This window comes from Anopheles maculipalpis, chromosome 2RL, assembly GCF_943734695.1.
Source record: "Anopheles maculipalpis chromosome 2RL, idAnoMacuDA_375_x, whole genome shotgun sequence".
Taxonomy (NCBI): domain Eukaryota; kingdom Metazoa; phylum Arthropoda; class Insecta; order Diptera; family Culicidae; genus Anopheles; species Anopheles maculipalpis.
In genome coordinates this window covers 11,979,724-12,003,380 of record NC_064871.1, presented here as the reverse complement: position 1 = coordinate 12,003,380, position 23,657 = coordinate 11,979,724, and the positions used below count along the sequence as shown (strand labels likewise).

At 43.8% G+C, this 23,657-nt stretch overlaps 3 protein-coding genes and 1 long non-coding RNA gene across 4 annotated transcripts in view; 1 reads left to right on the top strand and 3 right to left on the bottom strand.

The window, feature by feature from the left end:
- Nucleotides 1-17,934, bottom strand: part of LOC126559791 (uncharacterized) — a 36,744-nt gene extending 18,810 nt beyond the window's left edge. The window contains exon 1 of the mRNA XM_050215964.1: nucleotides 17,860-17,934. Within this exon, the coding sequence (XP_050071921.1) occupies nucleotides 17,860-17,911 (52 nt within the window). The 5' untranslated portion in view covers nucleotides 17,912-17,934. The remainder of the gene's footprint in view (nucleotides 1-17,859) is intronic.
- The window catches only part of LOC126560096 (uncharacterized), a 428,080-nt gene that overhangs the window by 228,202 nt on the left and 176,221 nt on the right, over nucleotides 1-23,657 (bottom strand). The gene's annotated exons all lie outside the window — the stretch shown is intronic.
- The window catches only part of LOC126559891 (uncharacterized), a 224,337-nt gene that overhangs the window by 104,826 nt on the left and 95,854 nt on the right, over nucleotides 1-23,657 (top strand). The window lies entirely within an intron of this gene.
- The window catches only part of LOC126557130 (V-type proton ATPase 116 kDa subunit a 1-like), a 145,415-nt gene that overhangs the window by 99,477 nt on the left and 22,281 nt on the right, over nucleotides 1-23,657 (bottom strand). The window lies entirely within an intron of this gene.

The window sequence follows — 23,657 nt, the reverse complement described above, 5'->3', positions numbered from 1 at the left end:
AAAACTAAACGACTACCGACAAGGTAAATAAATGATGGGCCCCCCCGCCAGTTGCATACAAACCGCACCGAGGATATTCCTTTCACCGGCCAGCCAGGTCAGATGCATTGCGAATGCACTGCTGCTGCACGTGCTGCATCGCGTCCAAGTACGGACCAACACCAGGGCCAATTCACGAAACGGGTTTTTCCTTAAGTGTTGGTCCTCGAAAAAAACGAAGTTGGCCGATGTTAAGAAAGTAAAACCGGTAAAATAAAGCAAAACAGCTGCTCCGCAACGGATACGGCCTTGTGCAGTTTCATTTTTTCAGAACGCTTGTGTGACAACGAATCACGACTAAACTTTGCTAAGTGTTACTACAAGTTTGTCGGTGACTGTGTTACAATGGGTGAAAACTGTGAAATTTCTTCACCCGACCCATTCTTGGCACTGTGAACCGAGGTACGACTCCGCATTGTTTTTACGGCAGCCAGGAAAATGAAACTCCCAAAATTATATCCTGGCAGCCATAATGGCAAGTGGCCTGCCGGTAACTACTTCTCCAACCTGCTCGCACCACTGTGCAGTTTCGATGCAAACAGTCCAACACTGCAGCAACGTGCAGCAAACCAACAAAAAAAAAAGCATCAGGAAACAGAACCCGCTTGGCAAAAGTTGTGCTTTCACCAAAAACTTCCTCGACTCGAACGAAATGCAGTTCAACGTGCTTTTTCCGCACACAGAGGAAATTCAATGGAAAATTTGTCGAACAAAGGATGGACGCGTACTAGAAAATAAGCGAGCCGGAGCAGGAGGAGTCCTTGCATTATTTAAAGTTTTAATTATAGGTAATTATTTTCTTACAGCGGCTGTATTCCACAGCCACCGCCTTCTTGGGTGATCTTTCGATCCGAAATTTCGCAAACGGTCTGCTAGCTTGAGGTTGAAGTGGGGCTCTTATCCGGAGGGGAAGTTAGATTGATTGTTAGCGTGGTCCACACATTGTATTAGGCCAATAAGGAAGAATGGAGAGTGCTTGAGGTAATTCAATGTTTGTTTGCGGACAGTGTAAGGTAATTGGAGGAGTTGAATGGGAGTCGCCGAGAAATCTATTAAATTTAAAGGTACATTTGACAGGTGAAAGTGTTTGTCTTTCTTTAAATTTAAAAATAATACTCAATAAAAAGTCCTCGAGACTTAACATTTAGATACTTATATTCTTCATTGGGGGCTATTTATTATAAATTCTGTGATTAAATTCGTGGCCAGCGGTGATTGTAAAACTAAGACGAAAAACTTCCCTAACCAAGTGACTACTTGGTTAGGCGTCGCCGTTGAGTGACTAACGCGGCGCCGAGACGTCTCCTTCGGGATGTACATCGTCTATATCTTACATGTTTCAAGTAATACCCTACCTGGTAACTTGGGATGTTTGAGGGTCTCCGCCTCAAGCCACGTGGATTTCTGCAGATTTCTTTTTTTTTATTTTGAGTATGACAGCTTCTGCCATATTGTCAGATTTATCTCTGCATATCTCTGCTTATTCCATGTAAAAAAAATCATTCGATGGTCGCCGTGACCTAGAAGGCTGTTGTATAAGAATGGTCCAATTTGCAGACGTTCAATCTGTTTTAATCCTGATAGCAATGATAATTTAAGCGTAGAAATAGGTCAAGATCAGCAGTGTGTCAAGCGCCCTATTTTGACACACTCTAGCTGAAGTTACACTGAGACACCGAGGCACCGGGAGATTTATTTTAATTTACAAGTGTATTGATTGATTGACTAGCGTTTCATAAGTGAAATTATTGGTGAAATTAAATAACAACAAGGTAATAGTTGCCAAATAGATCCATCATTTTCAATTATCCTTCCAAAGCACTGAGCTGAATTTTAAAAAGATTTGTCGATGTTAATTCTATCGACGAAAGATGTTAATTCTATCCAGTATCAGCATCACTAATCAATTCTTTCCTATCTACCAGATGCATTGCTTTAAGCCTTTACGCTGTAAAATATCCATCACCCTGTCACGCTGGTACTCATTTGCCCCGTCAATCACCAACCGTGTAACACATTCTTCGTGTATTGGTTGAGGTCTGCATTTTACGAGGACAATGGTTAAGAGCTTTATTTGCATTCGTACCCCATGTTCCAGTATGATTGATCAACCGTCCGCCAAAGTGCTAAAAGGAAGATTCGGTTGCACTACTCCCGTATCAAGCCCTTCACATTAGCCCCTGTGAATTATTTCCACGAAAAGGAAAAACAAGATTCACTGGAATGCGTGTATCGTTCCATCAAAGAGCGGTAAACCCTCTTCAAACTTCTAGTATGTGGAAAAACCTTTCCACACCCGGAAGTGCCCTCTGGCGGCAAACAAGTAAAGCGTTTCAACGCCACGATACTGATACTTCAGCCAGCAGCTCCAAACCTGCCAATCATAATTTCTTTTCCAATACTGCACGGTTACGGTGCCGATTAGTGCGTACTCCACATCAAACCTTCCTCCTTCCAGGCGAGTCACTTTCACTTGTCCAGTGTCCGTATCGAGCCGGTGTTTCCGGCCTCCACTCGGAAGTGGAGCAACGGTACCGATCCATCCATCATCTGCAGCGTCTTATCGAATAATGTAGACATGCATCGGGAGAAAGGAATAAGGGAAGGGCCGTTTTTTTTCCACCGGAAGGAAAGTGCCGATGGTGAAACCATCGTGGTGTTCAGTTTGCAGAAAATGTAAAGAAAAATGTTCAATCTGCAATCAATGATCGGCACCAGCATCAGCCCAATGGTGGGATAATACTCGTTACTGGCTCCATCGGGCTGGTGTTGTTTGCATATCATATTTCTTGCACGGTAGAATCATTTATAACACACATTTTTTTACTTTTTGTATGTTTGCGGATTGTAAATATGACACAACAAAAACCGAAGAATCAAAATAAACCATACTCCGCGCATCATCAGTCACTGAATAAATCGAAGTAATTGGATCAACTTCACTCGCTGGAACAGCAAAGAAAGAAAAAAAAGGCCGCCACAAAATTGCTTGTGGATCAAAGCGCCAGTTCTCTGTTTCAATAACGCGAAGGATAGCTTTTAATCTTGATCGTCCGGCGTCGAGGCCCGGGCAGTTTATTAACATGATTTGTTTATCTTCCCTTTTTTCAACATTTGGGCTCCAGTAGCCCACACTGCAGCTTTCCTGAGTCGGTGTGTTTGTGGGAGGGTTCGCGATTTGCAACAATTTTCTTCAATTCTGTTTTCTGCCGGATACGGGCGGATACAAGGAGAAGAAGGTGGTGGTGCTAGGTGGGGCTGCTTTCGAAGGCGAAAGGGAATGTTTGGAGCTGAAAAGAAAGCAAAACCTATCCATCCATCCATCACGGTCATTGAAAAATTATTGAGTGGCTTCGTGAAGGCCACCGTTCCCGGGGCTCCGTTACCGCCATGGTCAATGATTTTTGCACATTTAACTCGTGTATTTCGTTTCGTGGTGTTTCATGTTTCCTGCTGCTTCAGCGGGATGAATGGAATGGACTGAAAGTCAAAAGAAGGTTTTTTTTTAGCGAGACCCTTATTAATCATTTGCATTGAATTAAATAGTTGTAAAGCAATATTTTCAATACATCAAACTCGACAAATTCGTAACAACGCAACGTATCAATCTAACAATTCGTTTTTCTGATAACCGTTAGCGTCTAGATATGGCATTATGGATGGATCATATTTTAGGCAAATAAAGGAGATGCTTGGGGGTCCGAACTTTCCTGGAGCCTAGACTGTTTGATCAGTGGTGCCGAAGCCGAACATTTTAAGGGAGATCATATGTGCTAGAGACCTCAACAACTTCCAAAAAGAAATATGATTTCTGCATGCATACATCCATTTACTATAAAAAAAACACTAGGATAACTAGGATCAGGTTAGTGTATATATGCCTATCTTTATATTTATGTGCACCTATATTTATGCAGCAGGATCAAGGATCACATCCTATCCGAACTGTTTCCCCATGGCGAGGATTGACAATCACAACTACGTTGTATCAGCAAGTGTAACAAGCTATTAGATGGCGGACTTGACCTAGTAGAGGTCGTTAAGACAAGCCAAGAAGAAGTCTAGCCTAACTATCCTTCGGTTATCCTTGACACGCTCTCTCACAATACAATTTTTCAACCTTTCTCCAATTTCCTGTTCAGTGTCAGCAACGTTGACCTCAGGAAATCATCCATAAGCGTCAATGATTAACTTCTCAGGGACATCCCTTCACCGACTGACCACGAAAGGTGGAACAGGAGAAAGACGACTTCAATCCTTGTCACAACACACCCATCGAAAACGTTGTAATCCACGGACATGGAAGGTCTTCTGATTCCATGCACCCAACAATCCACCGTTTCAATTGCAGTTTCACTTTTACTGCTTTCATTGCACCTCAGTTATTGTGTAGTTTCCTTTCGATTCTATTTTTCCTCCATGCACTTTGACTGACAAGCGGCGTTCTGTGCGTGACTGCGCGCCGATTGCATCGATGCATTATAGCATCGGTATGTAGCGGGGTGGCAATAATGCAATTCACAGTAGCATTGACGCATTGTCACACTGTATGACGCTGAACGGCATGTGGTAAACAAGTTTCCACCGATTCATCCACCACAGTGAATTCGACTCGGAATGATTTACCGCCCGATCTTGTCTGGACCGTTTTGCTCTTTAACACCGTACCGGTCGCAACAACGACTGGAATAGTAGATCTTAAATTACACACCAGAGAGGTGTACTCTGGTAACAATCCGTTTCCCTCCATAACGAACGCAATCGTCTGCAGGCTGAACTATAACCATAACGAAGGCGCAGGTCTCGGTGTCACCGAAATTACCCAACTGCTTCTACACCAACGTCTTCACCCCGGCTGGTACGCGTGTGTTTGTAATTGAGTAATTTCTCAACCATGCCCGCAGTGACCCCCTCAACCGTCGCGCTGGGTGGAGCTCATGAACCACAAATGAAGCCACCTCGCCCGAAATGGGATGCTGTGATCTTTCGCTTTGGGTCATTGCAAGCAGCAGGACTGGCCGCTGTACCGAAAACCCTTGACACCGAAAAAGGTCCTGCGGGGATGATGGTCATAACTCTTTTTTACGCCTCATCAGGACATTACGCACTTACGGACGGATTCGCAACACAATCGTAAATAGCTCGTTACAGCACAGGGTGTTTCTTTTATTGCAGTATTCCTAACACACTCACAGGCATAGAAATTGCTTTCCTACCACCACACAGTGTAACACGAATCTTTCACAACTCGGCTGGCTACGGTTTGCGGTAATTAATCAAATTATTGTGATGGGCCAGGCTCTAGGCACACCAGGAAGCAAAAGGGTTATTTCAGGCACAAAACTTTCGACTCCAAACGTTGCAGAAACCCAAAACTCTGGAGCAGCGGCTGGTAGACTTCATAAAATGGCCCTACGGGACAGTGGCTTACAAGTCCCCCATCAAAAACGGCCGGTTTGCAAAAGTCATTAGGAAGGAAATTTTCGGGGACCATTTTTAATGCGCTTTGCGTTTGCGTGTGTTTCGGAAACAATGTCTTCCCCGTAAAAAAAATGGCTATCAGTGTGACAGTAATTAAAAAATTACCAGTCAACCACCCATTTCCCGGCCTTCATTTGACATTTTGGGTTGACAGGATCCGTTCGGGAGAGGCCACGGCACACCCGTCCCCCAAAACGCTGGCCAACCTAATCGAGCGCGTCCATGTTTGAGACACTTAATGAGATAAATTGTAAAACCGAATAACTCTACCCGTGCGAGGGAACGTCACCGAAAAGACGGTTAAAATCTGTACGCCCGAAGGCGTTGGCTCGCCAATGCTGCCGCCTTATGTCATGGCTGGGCTGCCAAAGATAATCGGCCCCGGGGTCGGGGCTCTCCGACAGAGAAACAGAGCGAGTTAATTACGTATCCTAACCAAATCATGGGTACATGTGTCATGAAACGTTTTAAAGTGTGTTGCAAGTTACCCGGGCCCGGTTTGTAGCGTCAGATATGAGTTTATGTCTTCCTAAATCATGTTTAATCTGCATGGAAATGGGGGACCTATCGTAAGCGAATGGTTGGACGAAGATAATGAAATTTCGTACTTGGTACGCCGTAAACTTCCGTCGGAGCAGTAAAAGCAGTTAATGTAGAAGAACTGTGTTCGGTTTGGAGGTTTGAGAGTGAGCGGAACATTAGAAGATAAATTCTTGATGCTGTAATAGACCTCTTCATGGTGTTTGGACACCAAAAAAGGCAGATAATATTTGTCACCTTTAAAACGTTTCAAATTTCCATCTGCTTAAGGCAATAGTCACAGATGTGAACTTCTCGAGGCTATTTTAATAGCCATCTACAGTGTGCCTAACTCGTATTGCATTCGATTACACCGCTAATGGAGCGCTGGTCCATGTAACGCAACAGACGAGATTCTATCAAAAATTCAAAAGCCTCAAATTGCTCCTCAGCTGCATGATGCGTACCAACTTCAAAGTTACGCTCGGAACCGAAGAAAGAAGCCAAGTTCATTAAAAAGCCTGCCATGGAGAATGTGGATCATGCCGAAAAAAAAAATGCTAACGTTCCACATATCTTGCCCATCCTGGCTAGATGGCTAACAGTAGCGGCAACGGTCATCATAATTGCAATGTTGTACTTATCAAAAGCGGTGCACATGGAGACAGACTGTCAGAGAGCGTCGGAGAGGTGGAGGCAAAGAACCAGTGTCTAATTTGAATACATGGTAGTGTATACACATGGCCATACATGGCTGTAAAGCAACTTATGCGCATTACACATGTGCTAACTCTGGGAAGGCTCGTCTACATCCCGTTAGCCTGTGGTCTAGTTCAGTTTCTGAGGAGACCAACCACGAATACACACGATGCTTAACGGTAAACTTCTACCGTAACCTTCCCTCCAGCTTCCTGTGGCCCTTCGAATTTCCGGTACCTGTCTAGTTGGTAGAACGAATTAGACAGCTCCCGTGGACGAATGGCAAGCATGGTTGTTGCGTGTCTGCATGGATGTAAAACTCAGCCTTACACTGCAATCCACAGAACCTGGACGATTGGAGAATTCTCTCACTCTCTCACACTGCTCCAACTCCAACTCCAAGTTGAATATGGTCGGTAATAAATTCAATCAATATTATTACCACACTGTTATACCCACGGAAGTACAAGTGGAGAGCATTACTGTAGACTAGACGGAAGATGTTTGGTTTTGCTAGGCCTCATGAATACCGACAGGCCAACTGAGTGCTTGAGACAGGATCACGCTCCAAAAGGTAACGGTAGACATTCGACGAAACTTTATCACTGTACTGAGACTCTACCCTGGTCAGTAGACTTTACTTCCCAACGACATATACATAGAGTATGCTGCAATCTCCTACTCTCGTCGGATCCATAATAATCCTTCCCTCATCGATGAGATATTCATTCGAGAAGTGAAGTAACTTTAAAATGCTTTGAGCAAAGATAGCTACCGGAGACCGGAAACCTTACCGGAATGCATGATGGATGCTATAATGTGCCGTCAGGGTGGTGGCTCTTTGTATGCTAGCCATCAATAACCTTGCTCCCAACGACAGTATGGACGGTGGTTACGGCTCGGCAAGTTCTTAACCAGCGACCCCCGGCAAGGGAACCGAAGCTCCACAACACATCCCGCACAGTTTATATGCATGTATGGTAAGTAACAGAATTGTATACAAAGAGTCCATTAGTGAGAAGTGAAGAGGAGTTCATTTTATGCATTTCACCTGCTCGTCACATTTCATCGTAATGAGATTATCATCTCCTTCCCTGGACGAGGCGAGAAGCGAGAAAACACTACCAGCAGGATTATTCGAAGCACCGTTTGACAGTGGTATATATCCATATCCAACATATTTGCCGACCGGCGGAGAATTTTCATCTTAGCACAACTAATATTTGCCAAGCAGTTCAGGGGAGCAGCACGTACAAGTGCCGACCACGCGGCAAGTGTTGATCCCTGCAAATGATACTTTGTAGCAAACGGTTCGTCTGCATTATTTTAATACCCTGCTTTGTGCTAAAGCCAACGATTGGTGACGCACCTTCGGGGTGGGAGGATGGGAAAATTCTCCCATACCAGGTACTCTACCATGCCCGCTCACCATCATCCGTTGTTCAGAGTTAAAGTTTGCCAGTTGTGCAAACGGGAATGTAAACAAGAACATTGAACCCCTTGGGTTGTGATGATTGCGAGGAAACTGTAAACGTATAACTTTGCTCCGAACATCAAGACACTACATTTCATTTCCACACTCTTTCGCGCTATTCACTCACGAGCACCCTCTATTGACAGTTTTGTTGAGTAGGAAGTAATTACCCACGATTGAAGCTTTGCTTCTTTGCCAAGCAGCCAATCAGTTGTACACCATTTTTCGCTCATCCACTGGTGGAGAAGTTTTCTTCAGAGGGTTGTTCTATTGAGACAACTTTGTAACATTCGCACCACCACCGAGAAGAGCTAGCAAACAGCTATAATTACGACGATTTGTTGTGTTTTATAGCAGTGATATTGCTGAACGATTGAAGTGTTAATCGCTTTGTTGAAATGGCCCAAGTATTCGCAGTATTCGCAACACTCAGATTATCTAAATCACGCACTAAACCACACAACAAACTGGAACGTGACATGTTGAAAGCCAGAACAACTCTGCTAATTAATTTGATTTATCACCTGTCACTCAGCGATCTGTCATCTCTACACATCTGGTTCGCCGGAGTGTTCCAGGAGTTCCAGCGATAGTTTAAGCTCCAAAAACAATTGCACCCATAAAAGGGACGTGTTACGTTGACCCTTTGCCACACACACAAACACAACTGATGATAGCTATCCATTTTATTGTAGGTGATTTGTTGTTAGATAGCTCATTTTTTCTTTTCAGGCGTGTGCGCCATGTCCATAAAGAAAAACGACACCAGGCGAGTAGTTGATAGTGAGCAATTAGTTCCCATTGAGCCTGAGCTACATACAGACGGACCATCCCGTTTCGTGAGTATCGTTTTATTTGTGTTTTATTACCAAAAACTGATTGCTTCACGTCATTTGCGCTCGCCCATCCGATTCCTCGTCCCCGCAAATGCTTTCGCAGTAAGGCGACACGGGCACAGGCTGTATGAAGATAGTTTTTGCTGTTATTCCTTCGCTATTCACTGCTTAAGGCAAGTACCGATGGTGGGCACGTTCGATTGCGATGGATTTTTTTTTTTGTTTTCTCTCGGTTGATTGATCGCTTTATATCGTGGCCCACACGGCGAATGGTGCGTGTGTCTGCCGCCTAATGGAGCACCTGTCAGACTTTCGGTGCGTTCGACAAAGGCTGCCAGAAGTCCATCGACAGAAGGAGCGTGCTGTGTTACCGCACGCGTTTGACTGCTGAGGAAGGCTTGCAAAGGCTCATGTTCAGCAGATTATTTGTCCATTGTTCGACGACCGCTTGGATTGGATCGAGATTTCTGTAGATTTTTTTTTCGCGTCCTCTCTCTCTCTGTACTTGCCTAAGGTAAATAACAATTTTACATGACAAACGATGAGCAATTGGGCCACCAACATGGGACATCGTTGAATGATCGCCTTCGGAAGCGTCTCTTAATGATCCTTTCCAGGCTCACCTCGTAAGACCATCCAAGCGCTTGATCAATTATCCTCAATTCTTCGATCCCGAAATGGGACGTTCACTTTCGGAGGAATACCATTCGCAGATAGTCAACTAGTGACCGAGATTCTTCAGCAAAAATGAGGTTAAAATGAGTACGAATTATTTAAGAAGCAGCAAACCCGTTAACTCATAATCATTCGGGTACGGTACGGCACATTACCAGACCAGAAGGAATTTTTGCCGCATTTTTAACGAGCTCTATATACACTCTACAGGTGTGTGCACATTAAATCGAGCTTCATACAGCTACAATTAGAGCTGCTGCCAACCTAACGCCCAACTACCAGCATCGTTTGAAAAAAAAAAACACAAGCCGGGAGAAGAAAAAATAAAGAGTTATGCATTTAATTACAACAACGCAGGCACAACATGTTGAGCAGTTCCACATACCCCCAGCAGCCACGAGATGGAGATGAGAACGGCCACACACTTGTTAAGATAATTGTGGACACTCCGATGGAAACCAGTTTGCAAGCCGCTCGATAGCACCAATAGCGCCGTCGGCAGCCTCGGCTGATAAATCATCAGTTTTGTAAAATCTCACCCCCCGGTTAACTGCTGACGATGGCCGGCATACCTGTCTAATGCCTGTTAAGGTGAATTGGACTTTTGAATAGAGATATGAGGGGGAAATTCGAACGCACATTACAGATATTCCACCACCGTTCAATCATTACGAGCACTGTGCTATAATGGTTGTTAATTGCCTTCAATGCTGGTACTGAGCGAAGGCGTATTCCAAATAACGCTTTGATAAAACCCAACTAAACCTGATGCCCCATATGCCGGTCGTTAAGAGACGTACGATGCACCATTCCAATCAGCAGAACTGGTCTACTGAGACAGACAAACTGCCGGCAGGCATTCGTACATCCGTGTGGCTGTTTCACTATTTGCCGATTACTCAAGTCAACTTTGCGCAACTCGAAAGGTCTTCGAACTACGATTACAACAGCGGAGAAAAAGATGACATTCGTCCTCTAGACTTGCCGTATGACTAATAGATGATATTTCAAGATCTTCCCGGATTCCCAAGAGTCCAGCCAGCTCCCGAGGGTGAAAGCGACAATATGACGTCTTGTTTGAGTTCGATTATTTTCCAACGCTCCAATCTTCCATCGACCGGCCGCAGCAATGTACGGGAGAGATAGGAAGACTTGTTTCTTGAATGTTTCGCTCAAGTGCAATCGCCGACGACTTCAAATCCCACCAGGAACGGGGTTCGGAGCGGATCGAAAGCTGGTTTAAGCAAACCAGCGACATCGGTTTTACGACTTTCACATTTTCTACGTTTCACCCGGCAACATCCGGGCATCCTCCCGGGGGTTTGCATATGAGAATTTCTGGTATCTCTTTGACCGCCCTTACTTATGGTAGTATGCTGTAATGTTGGATTTCTGTTTGATACTAACTATGTATCAAAAACAAATGACTCACAACTCTCCACCATCAGACCGATCTTATAATGCGTGTCTTGGTAGTGGTTTGCTGCATGTTGCCCTTTGTTTGACAGTCGAAGGTTTCCCCCGCAACGTCGGTGATCTATTGTGTTTGATGCCGAATGCCGTCCTCAAGGTACGCTAGTTAGGCGGCCCAACAGTGCTCCAATTAAAATCCTATTAAGATATGATCAGCCAACAGCGAGAGAAATTCATTGAACTTCGCAAAAACTGAACCAAATGGAACTGTGTACGCACTACACACGCTGCTAATGACCTAACCGTACTGCACCACGAGGCGTTCCGATCGGTTTCCGTGGATTCCGTGGTTGGTGCGTGCACTGGCGAAACACCTGCGCTCCACCTCAACCCCCCCATTCAACTCAACCTTCCCTTCCACGGATTTCATCATCATCAGTCAGTCAAGTTCACCTCGTACTACAACACCACACAAATACAGACACTAGCACCGTTTGCAGGTCTCGGTCATGGATGAAATCGAATTGGATTGGCAACATGATTCAGCTCATTTGAAGCATCTTCCTGGGGCAGGTGTGGTTTGCACCAAATGTTTATCTAAAATCAATTTTTGGAGCCTCCTCCAATGATCAAATTACTACCGTTTTCGGAATGCTTTTGTTTTGCTTTGGTTCGTGCTTCGGCCATTGTCCTTACGCGTCCCCACGCGCGCGAACATCGAGCAATCGGAACGCTCGCCGATACGCTTCGACGCCACCGGCATTCCAATGCCGTTCGGAACTTTGGAGAGCTTTGGTGAAAATTATACCATCCATCCATCACAACCGAGCCGGATCGTTTTATTTTTCCAAACATGGAGTGGAGTGGCAGTAGCGACTCTGCCACACTGAAATTGGACCAACCTCCACTGTGGAGAACTTCCAATTAGATACAGTTACCAAAATATACAAACAATTTCGATCACTATTAAGCTAAGCAGATGGTTTGCGGGTTTGGTGAGAGTGAGTTTTGAACTAGAATAGGAGCGTAACGGTGAACCAGTGGCTACTTTAGTCACTTCACATTAACCCAAATATATGGACGAGTTTGGACAAGGATAAGCATCTAGTTCCTGTGTTGTTATGATTCCATTTAAGAAGATCTGCAGCGAGAATTAGTAATGATAGCGAGAGATCTCATCGAATCACATTACAGCGTGCAATATAGCTCCGTACGGTAAGTAGACCAGGTAAGACGAGGTCAATTCATAAACAAAAAGTGAATGTTGTTTTCTCCGCCCAACAGGTGCAATCAGTAATTTTGCAACTCCCCAGGGACAGTCTAGGGGAGAGGTTTGAAGCGAAAAACTTCATCTTTCCACTGGAGAGGTCGTACCGTGGATAAATTAAAACCTATTTTAATGCATCGGGAAAATGAAAGGGAAATGAAGTGCACTTACCTTTTTTTCCCATCGTCCTATTTTCTCGGGTACAGTACTTTTTATTTACAATTTTTGTTTTATCATTACAATCAAGTGCACCAACACCCAACCGGTCGGTCGGCCATTGCTCGAGCACCGTATCAAACAACCGGTATGGTGAAAGGCCACTACGGTACAATCACACTGAATATCTGGGCCATCACTTTCATTGACGCGATGTGATCATGCCCCGACTCAAGCGACTTTCATTTATCCGGCCCGATGTATGTGCCGGAAGACGTCAGCCATGTGAGAGGATGTTTGGCACTGTAAGCCACTGCAAACAATCGCTTTCTGCACCCCGAAAGCTCTAATACGTGCGTATGTATGCGTGTATCAGCGCAGAGCAATAGAAAAAAAGTTACTAGACAAGCTTGCGTTAAATAATTTCGTTTTCCCTTTCGTTACATTCCTCCCCCTAAACGCAACCGGGAGCTATTGCACGCAACAAAGATTGAGATCTTCATAAACCACCACCGCATGAACCTTCTCCACGGGTAGGTACAGCAACAGTCGATCTCTCACCCGTGTTCCCAATGCGGGTCGTGTGAGGTGAGCTCACACACGGGTTGGTAATGAAAGTAAAACTGGCTGAAGGTCTCGAACGATCGTAATGATCAGCATCGATCAGTTGGTGGAGGTGTAAGCTTAGTGTATTATAGCGTGCGTAAGTATCGCACACACACCAAGCCGCTAGGAAGGTTGGGGATCACTTCACAGCGGTCAAGATTGTGGACCACACGATAATCTACCTATAGAACGTCTATTATCTGTTGTAGTGGTGTTACAGGTCGCAAGGTAAATCGTGACATGCGTCTCGTAACCACCTACAACAGTGTTGTACAATGTACTTGACAGTACTAGGAAACACTACAATTAGCCGTCTTGTCACTAGAAACCACAACAACGTCTCAATTATTGGCCTAAACGGGTAATTAGGGGACTGTTTCGAATCGGAACACATCCCGCTAGGTGATGATGTACACAAGATACACTGAGATAAGAGAAGCAATATGGCGAAACCACCAATTTGGCAGCGCGTTGTCACCAAGGCTCTCTCGTCCCATCTTCACTTATCCATAAACGAGTAATAGTAGCTACTTATTGGCCCACTTCGTTAGTCGACTCGACAGCGGGGAGGAACTTGGTGCGATGTAGCTGATTCGCTTGAGCAACTCTCATATGATCGGAACGTTTGACGCAACAGTGACGGTTCGTATCGTCGACAGCTCCGTTTCGGAAGCACCCAACTATAACCCTAGCGTGTTACCACCGCTGGGGAAGTAACCGTTTAGAAACCGTTTCTATCCTTTCCCAACACATCAAATGAACCGTAATAGTGCACAGTGGTGAATGACCTTGCCCAGCAGGTAAGATTAGAATCAATCGTAAGCACAAAGGCTGATGGGTGTCACAGTCTCAAAGGACGCAGCAGTGCCCATCGGTGTGTGCGAGCTTCTATTGCTCGCGCACAAATGGATGTAAATTTAATTTTATTGATTTTCGAAACCCCGCTACCAACTCTCGGCTACATGTCCGGCCCTCAGGCTTTATGGTCCAATGTGTGGTTGCTAGAATCGATCGTAAATGTTGGTAATTTATACGCGATAGAAACCATGGGAAAATCAGTTGGACAACCGGACAGTTGAAGTACCTTACCCTGGCGGCCTGGGTGAGGTGGCCTGGAACGTGTATGCACTTTTATACTTTTTCTCGAAAACGAAATCAAACATTTGTCTTCGCGCTGGTCACCTTCTACGGCGGAATCATTTTCAATCCACCGGGAAGGTTAGACTTACGCGAGTCCCGAGGTGACCAACAGCACCCTACCTGCCAGCGATGTAATGAAAATGTTATTTTATGGATTGAGCCAACATCGCAAAGCTATAAAAGGCACACCGTGTCAGCAGTAGCGGCAACAGAAGAAGAAAAAAAATCAGGACTGAGTGCCGATGCCGTAACGAGTCAAGGATTGTAGTAGCCAGATAGAGCGAGCGACAGGAATTGTGCAAAAACACCCCTATTTTAGCCCTGCCGGTTTTTGTGTGCGTTTAGCCGATCTACGTTTAATGGCTATGCAAATGGTTATTGCGAATCTCATCCCTATGCTATCGTTTGCAAATGCGCATTGTTGAAGCTAAAATATGGAACTGCAAAGCGAAGCTTCACGCTCGATAAAGTGCCTCAGTAGTACAAGCTAGAGCACGTTTTTAAAGTTACGTTCCCAGCATATCCCGCTTAGGGATTCAATTCCATTTTCCTTTCTCTGAACGCTATAACCCCTGTACAGCCTGCCACCATAAAGCTTGTGTCCTAAAGAGACAATAAAACAACAAAGATTCCTGCCTAAATGATTTGATGTGCTTCTTTTTTAATTACCTTTAAATCGATAAAACTCCCTTTCGTGAGGTAAACATCGAACGGTCTGCTGCAGAAGGTTTGATTTGATAGGAGCATTTCCATTTCGTTTGTCTCTGGCAGCCATTAATGTTTCCCCATCAGCTATCAGTTGGAATTGGCTCTCTAATTCCAGCGATATTCAGCCATCGCCATCTTTAGCGCGTACTAAGCGTGTGTAGCATCACATGACACCGTTTGCCGGGTTGCTCTTGGTTTTCAAAGTCAGGTCTGGTCTTAATTAAATCTTGCATTAGGCCCTCCCCTCCCGTGTTTTTTTTTTTCTGGAAGTACGTACTGGCCACGATAGGCTAACGAAGGTTACAGTTTGATGCACTGCACCAAAGGTGACCACATCATCGCTGGGTGGGAAGGGAAACCACCGACAAACCGCGAAACTTGACTCGGAATTGCGTAGGTTTTTAATGGTTGCAGGCGTGCCCCGGGTGCATCGGTAAGGTTCATCGTTGCAAAACATTGTGTGCTGTGTACGACGGCCTGTACTTGAAAAATACCTACACACGCTCGAGTAGCTAGTGTGAGTGATGTGGGAATGTTGTTTCACTTTCTACTAGTCGTTTGCATTTTGCCCAAACGCGTGATGGGAAATCATGGGAAAAAATCGCTTGTTATTTTAAAATATGTATAAAAACAGTTTGAAGAAAGTATGTCTAGTATAGCTATAAGTCTTTGTATCTTTTCAAAAAGATAATGAAAATTACAGTTGAAAATAGAAAGGTCAAATAGTACTCTCTACTTCCATGTCTAGGAGCGGACCCCATCTGGAACCGTTCTGCTATAGTGAAAGCTGACTATCCCAATAAGAATATCAATAAGTCTCGTAAGTAATTTGAAGGCCGGCCTGCCCGAGTAGATTGTTGAGCCAAGAAGAAGAAGAAAATTTCAAAATCTTGGAAATAAGGTAAAAGTAGCAGAAAAAACCTCAAAAAAGAAGACTTTTATTTGAAATAAAAAATAATACATCGATTTTCTAATCAAAATCACAACGATGTAACAATCGTTTCACCGGAACTTAAATGCGTTCTGACATTTTTAAATTGCTTTCCCTTTTGACGATACTAAAAGGAACGATAGAGGCTCTTTTGATCTAAATACATTGGATTTCAGTTTTCTGCCATTTGATAGACATTCCGAGAATTTAAACTTTAGCTTAAACAAGTTTTAGCAGTATAAAAAATACTTTAAAACAATCATATTTATACAGGCCCAGTATGCTTTTTTTAAACAAGAAACTTCTTCTATGTTTGAAGACTTCAAAATATCAATCTTTTTTTTTTAAATAATTTTTTTGATTGTAACGCAAATCGAATTAACAGTGCGATACACACAAGCTTTGCTTTCTTCGTAATTTTTCAATATTCAAAACTAATCCATTAAAGCTGAACCGTGCTGTAATATCATCACCGGTCGTTTCAGTGTAAACGACCAATCAATTTCCGAAGAGAAAAGCAATTTCTCATCGTAAATCAACATTTCCAAAGAGATGACATTCGAGCGTTGCATTATCCCTTTTGTCACAAAGTTTTATTTTCCGCCGCACCGAAGACTACATGCACTACTGCATCCTAGGCACGAACGCAAACCCCCACACCGGCCGTCAAACAAATGGCCAATCTCCTGCATTCTATTCCACATCCAATGCCGATGAGGGTAAGCGTGTGGAAAATGAAGCGAGCGAGAAAAAAAAATGGCAAAATGTTTTGAAAAGAAAATGCATTACCCCAAAAGACGCATCGGATGAAAGCGCATACGAAGAAAGAAAGCAGAACAACACAAAAGCAGTGTTTGCCGTTAGGATGCATAAAGGCACATTCCACCCCCGGTTAGATGATGATGACGGTCGGTTAAAAAGGATGCAAATCATTTGAAGCTGCGCAACAACAGACACATCACAAGCGATGAAGATGATATAAAAAAAAAACCGGGTGCGAAATGACACGCAAACACTGCATTCGAACGTAACTCAACATCAAAACAATGTGTAACGGCGATGGCGTTTGTCGTGAGAGAAGCCGACGACAGCATTTGCATGGGAAAGCGTGCCCAAATCGGTGCGAATGGCAAAAAGTGCAGCGAAAGTGCAGTTAGTGTGAGTGGTGTGTGCGCCCAACACACTCCCAACACAGTGTCACAGGCGTTTGGGAGGATGTGTGGGTGGATAATGGGGCGACGGCGTCGGGTGAGTACACAAAATCAGTCGGCAAACGAGAAGGAAAGCATACGGTTAGTCTGACTGACGGAGTCTTGCGAGAGTGAGCTCTTGGGCCCGCACCGCATGCGGGCTTTTGGTGTCGCAGGATTAAGGGTTAGAAAAGCAGTAGTGTCCCGGTTCCGAAAAAGCAAAACCCCCTCTCATTGTTAGAGCAAACCGGAATCCTCGGCAATGGATGGCTGTAAGCAGCAGCAGCTAGAGAACATTTGAAGTAGCGTTCGCAGGAAGGAAGTTCATCAAGGAAGCAGCAGTATGAGTTAGCGCTGGTGCGGAATAGTCACCTCTTCCGAATTACAATCCTTCGCACGCAACGCATTCCCTACCAAAGTATGCAATCCGTGCAGTAGAAAACACAAAAACCCATCACCATAGGGAAAACTGTCCCGACGTTTCAGGAACAATAGGGATACGCTGCGGGAAACTCTACCGCAGTGGAACAGGATTTGGAACCAGGTGGTCCAGTAGTTGGTGGTTGTTGCGAGGCAGAATTTTGCTTCACAAAATGGAGTCACATGGTTGGGACGTCTAGATGGGAGCATTTTGATGTCCAGAATTTTTGGGAAAGGAGATCTTCCTACACCCCGGAGGACAGAGATGGGGAAGGAAGAAAATAGAATTGAAAACGTTTACTCACAGAGAAAGCAGAACGCGAACAGGGCAAAATTTAGCACTCGGAAACCATTCATTTTGGATGTGACGCTGTTTTTTGTGGTGGCGTTAGACTGGAACTTGCTGATGAAAACCAGGTTGTTGTTGGATTCAGGAACTTCGCTGTCACCGTTGTTAAAATACGTTTTGATGCGTAAATTCTGTCACCTTTTTTGAGTGGAAAACACCGACCACCCTAAGTAACACTTCTGTCACAGGGTAGTATGCGCGGTATTAGATACTGATTATATCAACCTAGCTGGTGCTGATGATGCACTCACAACACTTTCTTGTCGCATTCACTTAACCTTCACTTTTGACATTTACTGGCTTGACAGGACACTCACTAACGTTCTCTTCGAACTCATACACACGCACACTTAATGCCGGTCATTTAACGCTTGATACGGCTTGCCTGATTTCTCGAGTTATTCGAGGACGCACCGCTGTTTTGATTTTTAATTCAACAATTCTATAGCCTGCAAAAAAACACACAAACCACAATCGCCATTAGGTCAACAAATTTCTACAAACTGTTTTGCACGGAAAACACTCTCTCCTTCTTTCTCTCTTTTTCAACAATGAAGCGTTTACACTGTTGTGGATATGATTTGCATAGGAATTCTTCGCCGTAGATTCCGATTCCCGCAACACACCCGAATAATGTGCAACGTTTTCACTTTTCACACCTCTCACATAGGAACACAGTGAAGCATAGGAGAAACTGAAACGATACAAGAAAACAGGGGTAGAATGATTAGCTTTAAGTTTGTCTGTGACGCACGACCTGGTGCTATATTAGCTTCATACCAAAACCCACCTATCTAGGTCACAATCTTACATGCTAAGGACGGAACGCACCATTAAACAATGTTCGCCGATTTCGGCACTTCGCAAACTTTTACTTCCAGTTGACAGTTGGTTGTCACTATGGAAACCTCCAACACACACTTTGATCGTGACCGTTCCGTTCGAGCTCTCGCAAACGACTGACCATCTCGCGCGATTACTCAACACGGAGATGGCGGGAAGCGTTCACCACTAAGAAAACCGGTTCAGGTCATCGTCATCTTCGAACGTACAGCAAGTGTGGTAGATCCGGCTATAAGTCTAGCTTGTTGCCGTTACAGTCGGATGCAGTAATCAACCGGAAAAGCTGCATTCACTGCAATAAAGTGAAATCACACCTGGATGTGATCGTTTACGGTGGGCAGATCTTTGGGGTGAGTTTAGCCAACCGAAAATTACAGTCATCAAAAGCCACTAGTATGCCGTCGTGTGCGCCAGAAATTACGCCTTTCTATGCGTGATTAACGTCACAAAGATCCTGCGTTGCGTTGATCATGATCATCTCTCTAGCCGTCATCTAATGGGCGGCCGTGCTCAAGTGGCGCATTTCGCATCTTCAATCTGGTTTGTGCAAGTTGTGAAAGTTTCCTGATAGGTCTAGGGGATGAAATGATTGATTAAACCACACTACCTCTTCTGCTTCAATTTTTTTTTTCTGCCTCTATCTCGTCATGTGTTTTGCTTCCCGTCAAGATGTGCTTGAAGCTCACCTCTCGAATAGTTTTCTTAGGAGTATAAACACAGTCTTGAGCATGTGCTGTGAAGTGCTAAATATACTCGTGTATGTAGTGTCTATCGAGTTCTCATCAAGAAGTGGGCACTGTAAATGGTACGCCTCCCCAATGGACATCCGTGGACGTAAGTTTGGAAACGGGAAGTAGGTAGTTTACTGATCTTGTGGGATACGAAAGTCCCTCAGCTCCATGGCTGCCATGGGTTGCTTTTTTGGTTGCGGAAGTTGGTCGTCCAAGAAGCCGACAAACAACTCCAAAGTAACCTTAAAAGTCTAATCGTCCCTTACAATCAAGAGGCATAGAAAACTAGTGAAACAACCAATAAAAACGCAAACAATTGATTCTACCAAGACCGGACATCTTTGTTCCCTTTGGTTCTTTGTCTTGCACGACGTTCTTCTCGGCTAACGGTGCCTAAAACACACACAAACACATAATGGTTACCGCTACAAAAACGGAAAATCCTGACACGAGAACTGTTACGAATGATGCGAGAATAATATAAACTGTAGAGCTTGGTAGAGAATTGCCGGGAAGAAAAAAATAATAACAAATGGCCTATTTTCGGTCACAACTGCCAACAGCATCCGGAGGCACTGTTCTATTCCACACCGGAAAAAGGCACTTCAACCGATAGCCGGTCCACACACACACACTTGGGCGGTAACGGTGGGCCTGCACTAATAGAAAAAGGCCATTTTTTAGCAATTGATTGCTGACTAACATCCCCAGAATGGTGGCGTCACTTCAGCCAAAGGGCGTCACAACGCCATTTTTTTGTTACTCCATTTCTATGTTCCTCGTTTTATCTGTCTCTGTCTCGCTGTATTGATTTCAAATCGCCTTACAGTAACTGGTGCCGAAGAACGCGAGATCCGGAAACGGTGACAATGAAGCTGGCTCGAGGTCCAACGTGAAAGAACGTGCGAAAACCATCATCATCGTCCTATGTCCCCGGAGCCGAAGAAAGCAGATTTGCAAGATCGGTCGAATCCCTAACCTCAAAGCATTCCGTGCGCGCCGGTTGACAAAACCGTGCCTCCGGGTGTGCTGGTGTTTGGGGTACCGATACCGGTACGACGGATGACACATTTTTATCGAAGATCGTATCTCGAGCATTCTGCTGCCCACACCCTCTAACGTGAACAACCGTTGCCTCCCTTGGGTGCGTTTGGTTATCCTTTTTTTCAAATCTGACGTTGGAAACTCGGGATGGGAAGGGCAGGACACTTTCAAGTGTGCTTGTGTGTGTGTTTGTGGGGGTGAATTGAAACGGTGAACAATCAAATGGTCAACTGAAGATGTTAATCGCTCTCAGAAAAGAGAAAAATGGTAGAATCTATTCAATACTCTTGTGATGCTTATCGCAAGGGATGGTTTTTTATTTTGGACAACAACAAAAAAAAGAGCTAAACGATCAACGTCAGCCAATTGAAAAGCTTGATAGTCCAGCTACAGATTAGAATGGGACATTTTACATCAATTCACAGTGAAGATGACAGTTTTATTTGGTCAGAAGGATCTATTTACGGACGATAAATATCATCTTTTATGGGTTTTTCTTTATTGGAAGTTTGATGTTTGAAGCGTTTGACGTTTGAAAAGTTAAGTTTGAACAGTTAAATATAAAATTACCAAAAACAAAGCCAAATAAATAAATAAATTGCCTCTGATGACTCACTATTTCTTCTTCCATCTATTATAACTATTTTTTCTATTAGTCTATTTTTTCTCAACGCAAGGTGTTATACTCTACCAGTAATTGACGCTTGATTTTTATTATAACAACACTATCAATCGCGCCAACATAACTCTAAGCATTAGAATTTAAACTGACTCGTTGACAGTATTGTTCCTTAGTAAGTTCGCTTCCCGACTAATTCTTAAACCTCGAGACTTCATTTACATCAAACTACTTTTAGGAACTATAGACGATCCTTATATCCACATTTTTCATAGCAAAATTTTCAAGAATGTCTAGAAGGTCACCTATATATAATTCTTGCCTTAACGACTTACTAGGTCACAGCGGCCATCAAGTGGCTTACTAGACTCTCTGATAGCTCGTAGTTGGAAAGTCAGCCCTCACTAATGGGCAGCGATTCGGATGAGATTTGAACCCCGGTCTTGCCATGTGAAGCGCCGCTGTCGCACTCCATCATGATTTGTAATACATAAAATTCTTCGTTCCAATTCTATCCTATCCGATAAACATACCCTTCGCATTTGGTCTAATTTGACGAAAAATTTAACTGAAATAAAACAAAAACATATATCAATCACGCCCTCAAAACTTCCTTCCTAAAAGCAATAAACAAACAACCAACACTGTATAAAAATAGTTCTACAACCCCACAAAACCTTACCGATGTAATAAGCTCGATTTATCTTCAACACGTTCCTTTTTATCTTTCGCTTAACCACATTTTTACTACAATATGATAGCCAGTTTCCAGTTTATCCTTTATTTCGTGTAGGATTTTCCATTCTTCCGCTCCAAAAGGGATAGCTTTTTTGTTCTTTTGCGCCCCAAAAAAAAAAAAAATCCCACGATGGTACACTGTTTATTGAATTAGAGATAAACCAGAACAACGGCCCCTTAATATTTGCTTTCCACCGTTGCACCGTCCAGAACGTAGGAAAAACGAACCGTTTTCTGGTGTTCGGAAGCAAAAGGGAGTGAATTTGTGTTGCAAAAATAAAACAAAAAGAAACACCCCCAAAAGGCCGGGCGTAGAAGACTGATGTAAATTTATAAAGCTCACGAAACCATTTGGTCAAGTTCGCCTTTATTTTATTTTTTTTTTTTTCGGTCGGGGTGGGGTTCGGTTTTTGGTTGTTGGTTGCAAAAACCGGTAAAGTTCACCATTCGAAAACGGTGCGTGACGGTCAAGTTGAAAAATTCTCATCCACGACCCCGTGACCAGAGCTCGGGGGACAGACTTTTCTTTCCTTTCTTTTCATCTAAACACACTACAGGGAGCAATTGTTGGTGTGCCTGCGTGTGTGGGTGTGTGCCCTTGAAGTTTCTTAATGCTTCTTTATTTCTTCGGTGCACAAATTCGTTGGCAAATTATTTAAATTAGAAGAAAATTTCTAAAACGGAAAGCGACAGCCCACCGTCCCACTGTCACTAGCGGAACCGAACTCGAAAGTTCCTGGCCAGAAATCAGATGATTTTTTGGACGCAAATTTAACGAAGGTACAAAAAAAAACGCGGCTCCGAAAAAAGAAATCCCTTGCCAAAAAGTTGAAAAGGTGAGCCGACACGGCAACACACCGATGTGATCTAATGATAAAATGGTTAACGCATTACGCTTCAAGGCGTTTTCCGGGTTCGATTCTTGAAGACAAAAACAGGAATAAAGAAGTACAACTCGAACCAGGCAGGGCATTAGGGGGGTTTTGGATATTGGAAATCCATCTTCGCTTTTCTCGATCATCAAAAAGCAAACGATGTGCTTCCGGGTCGATAAATAACTTCTGCAAACTCTTAATTGATCGACAGGGGAAATGTCATTTTAATACCGTCCTCTTCTGGAAATCATTTTTTGGGAAGCATAATGTCGAAATAATGATGATTTTGATTTAAAAATAATTTAAATATTTTTTCGTCGTATCGTTGTCCCTTTTTTACGGAACTTCCTTCCCATTACCGGGATATTTTCAATGTCTTTGAAATTGAATTCGCTGCCGAAGAAGTTGCCGCAAAATTAACTCACCAGAGATGAAATATTTATTGCACTTACATGTCCATCTACGCGCGCAGTCTTATTTTTTCAGGGGCAGTAATTTAATTTTCCCTTATCAAAATACATCCTCCAAAATCCTGCTCGATGTGCTTTTGCCAAGCTGCCGAAACGTGGACGCTGCATTATTCAAATGGATCAACCAACGCAAGCTAGCCCCTTGAAATATGCAAAACAGCAGAAGCAGGAATGGGGAGAGCAGTAAGATGAAGCCAAGAATGTTTTCTGTGGAAGATTTTATTGCTTGCTAGCTTTTTTTTTTTTGGTGATGCCGAAGGTGGCATTAAACACGTCGGCTTCCGACGAGTGTGATTTCGACCGCCTTGTGATTTCGAAGGTTGTCTGCACCTGGCAAAAGATAACCAGAGCTAAAAATAAACGCTTTTCCAACGCCAAGCATCATCATACTACACTCCACAGAAAGATGTTTCATTTTCATTTCATTCTTCACT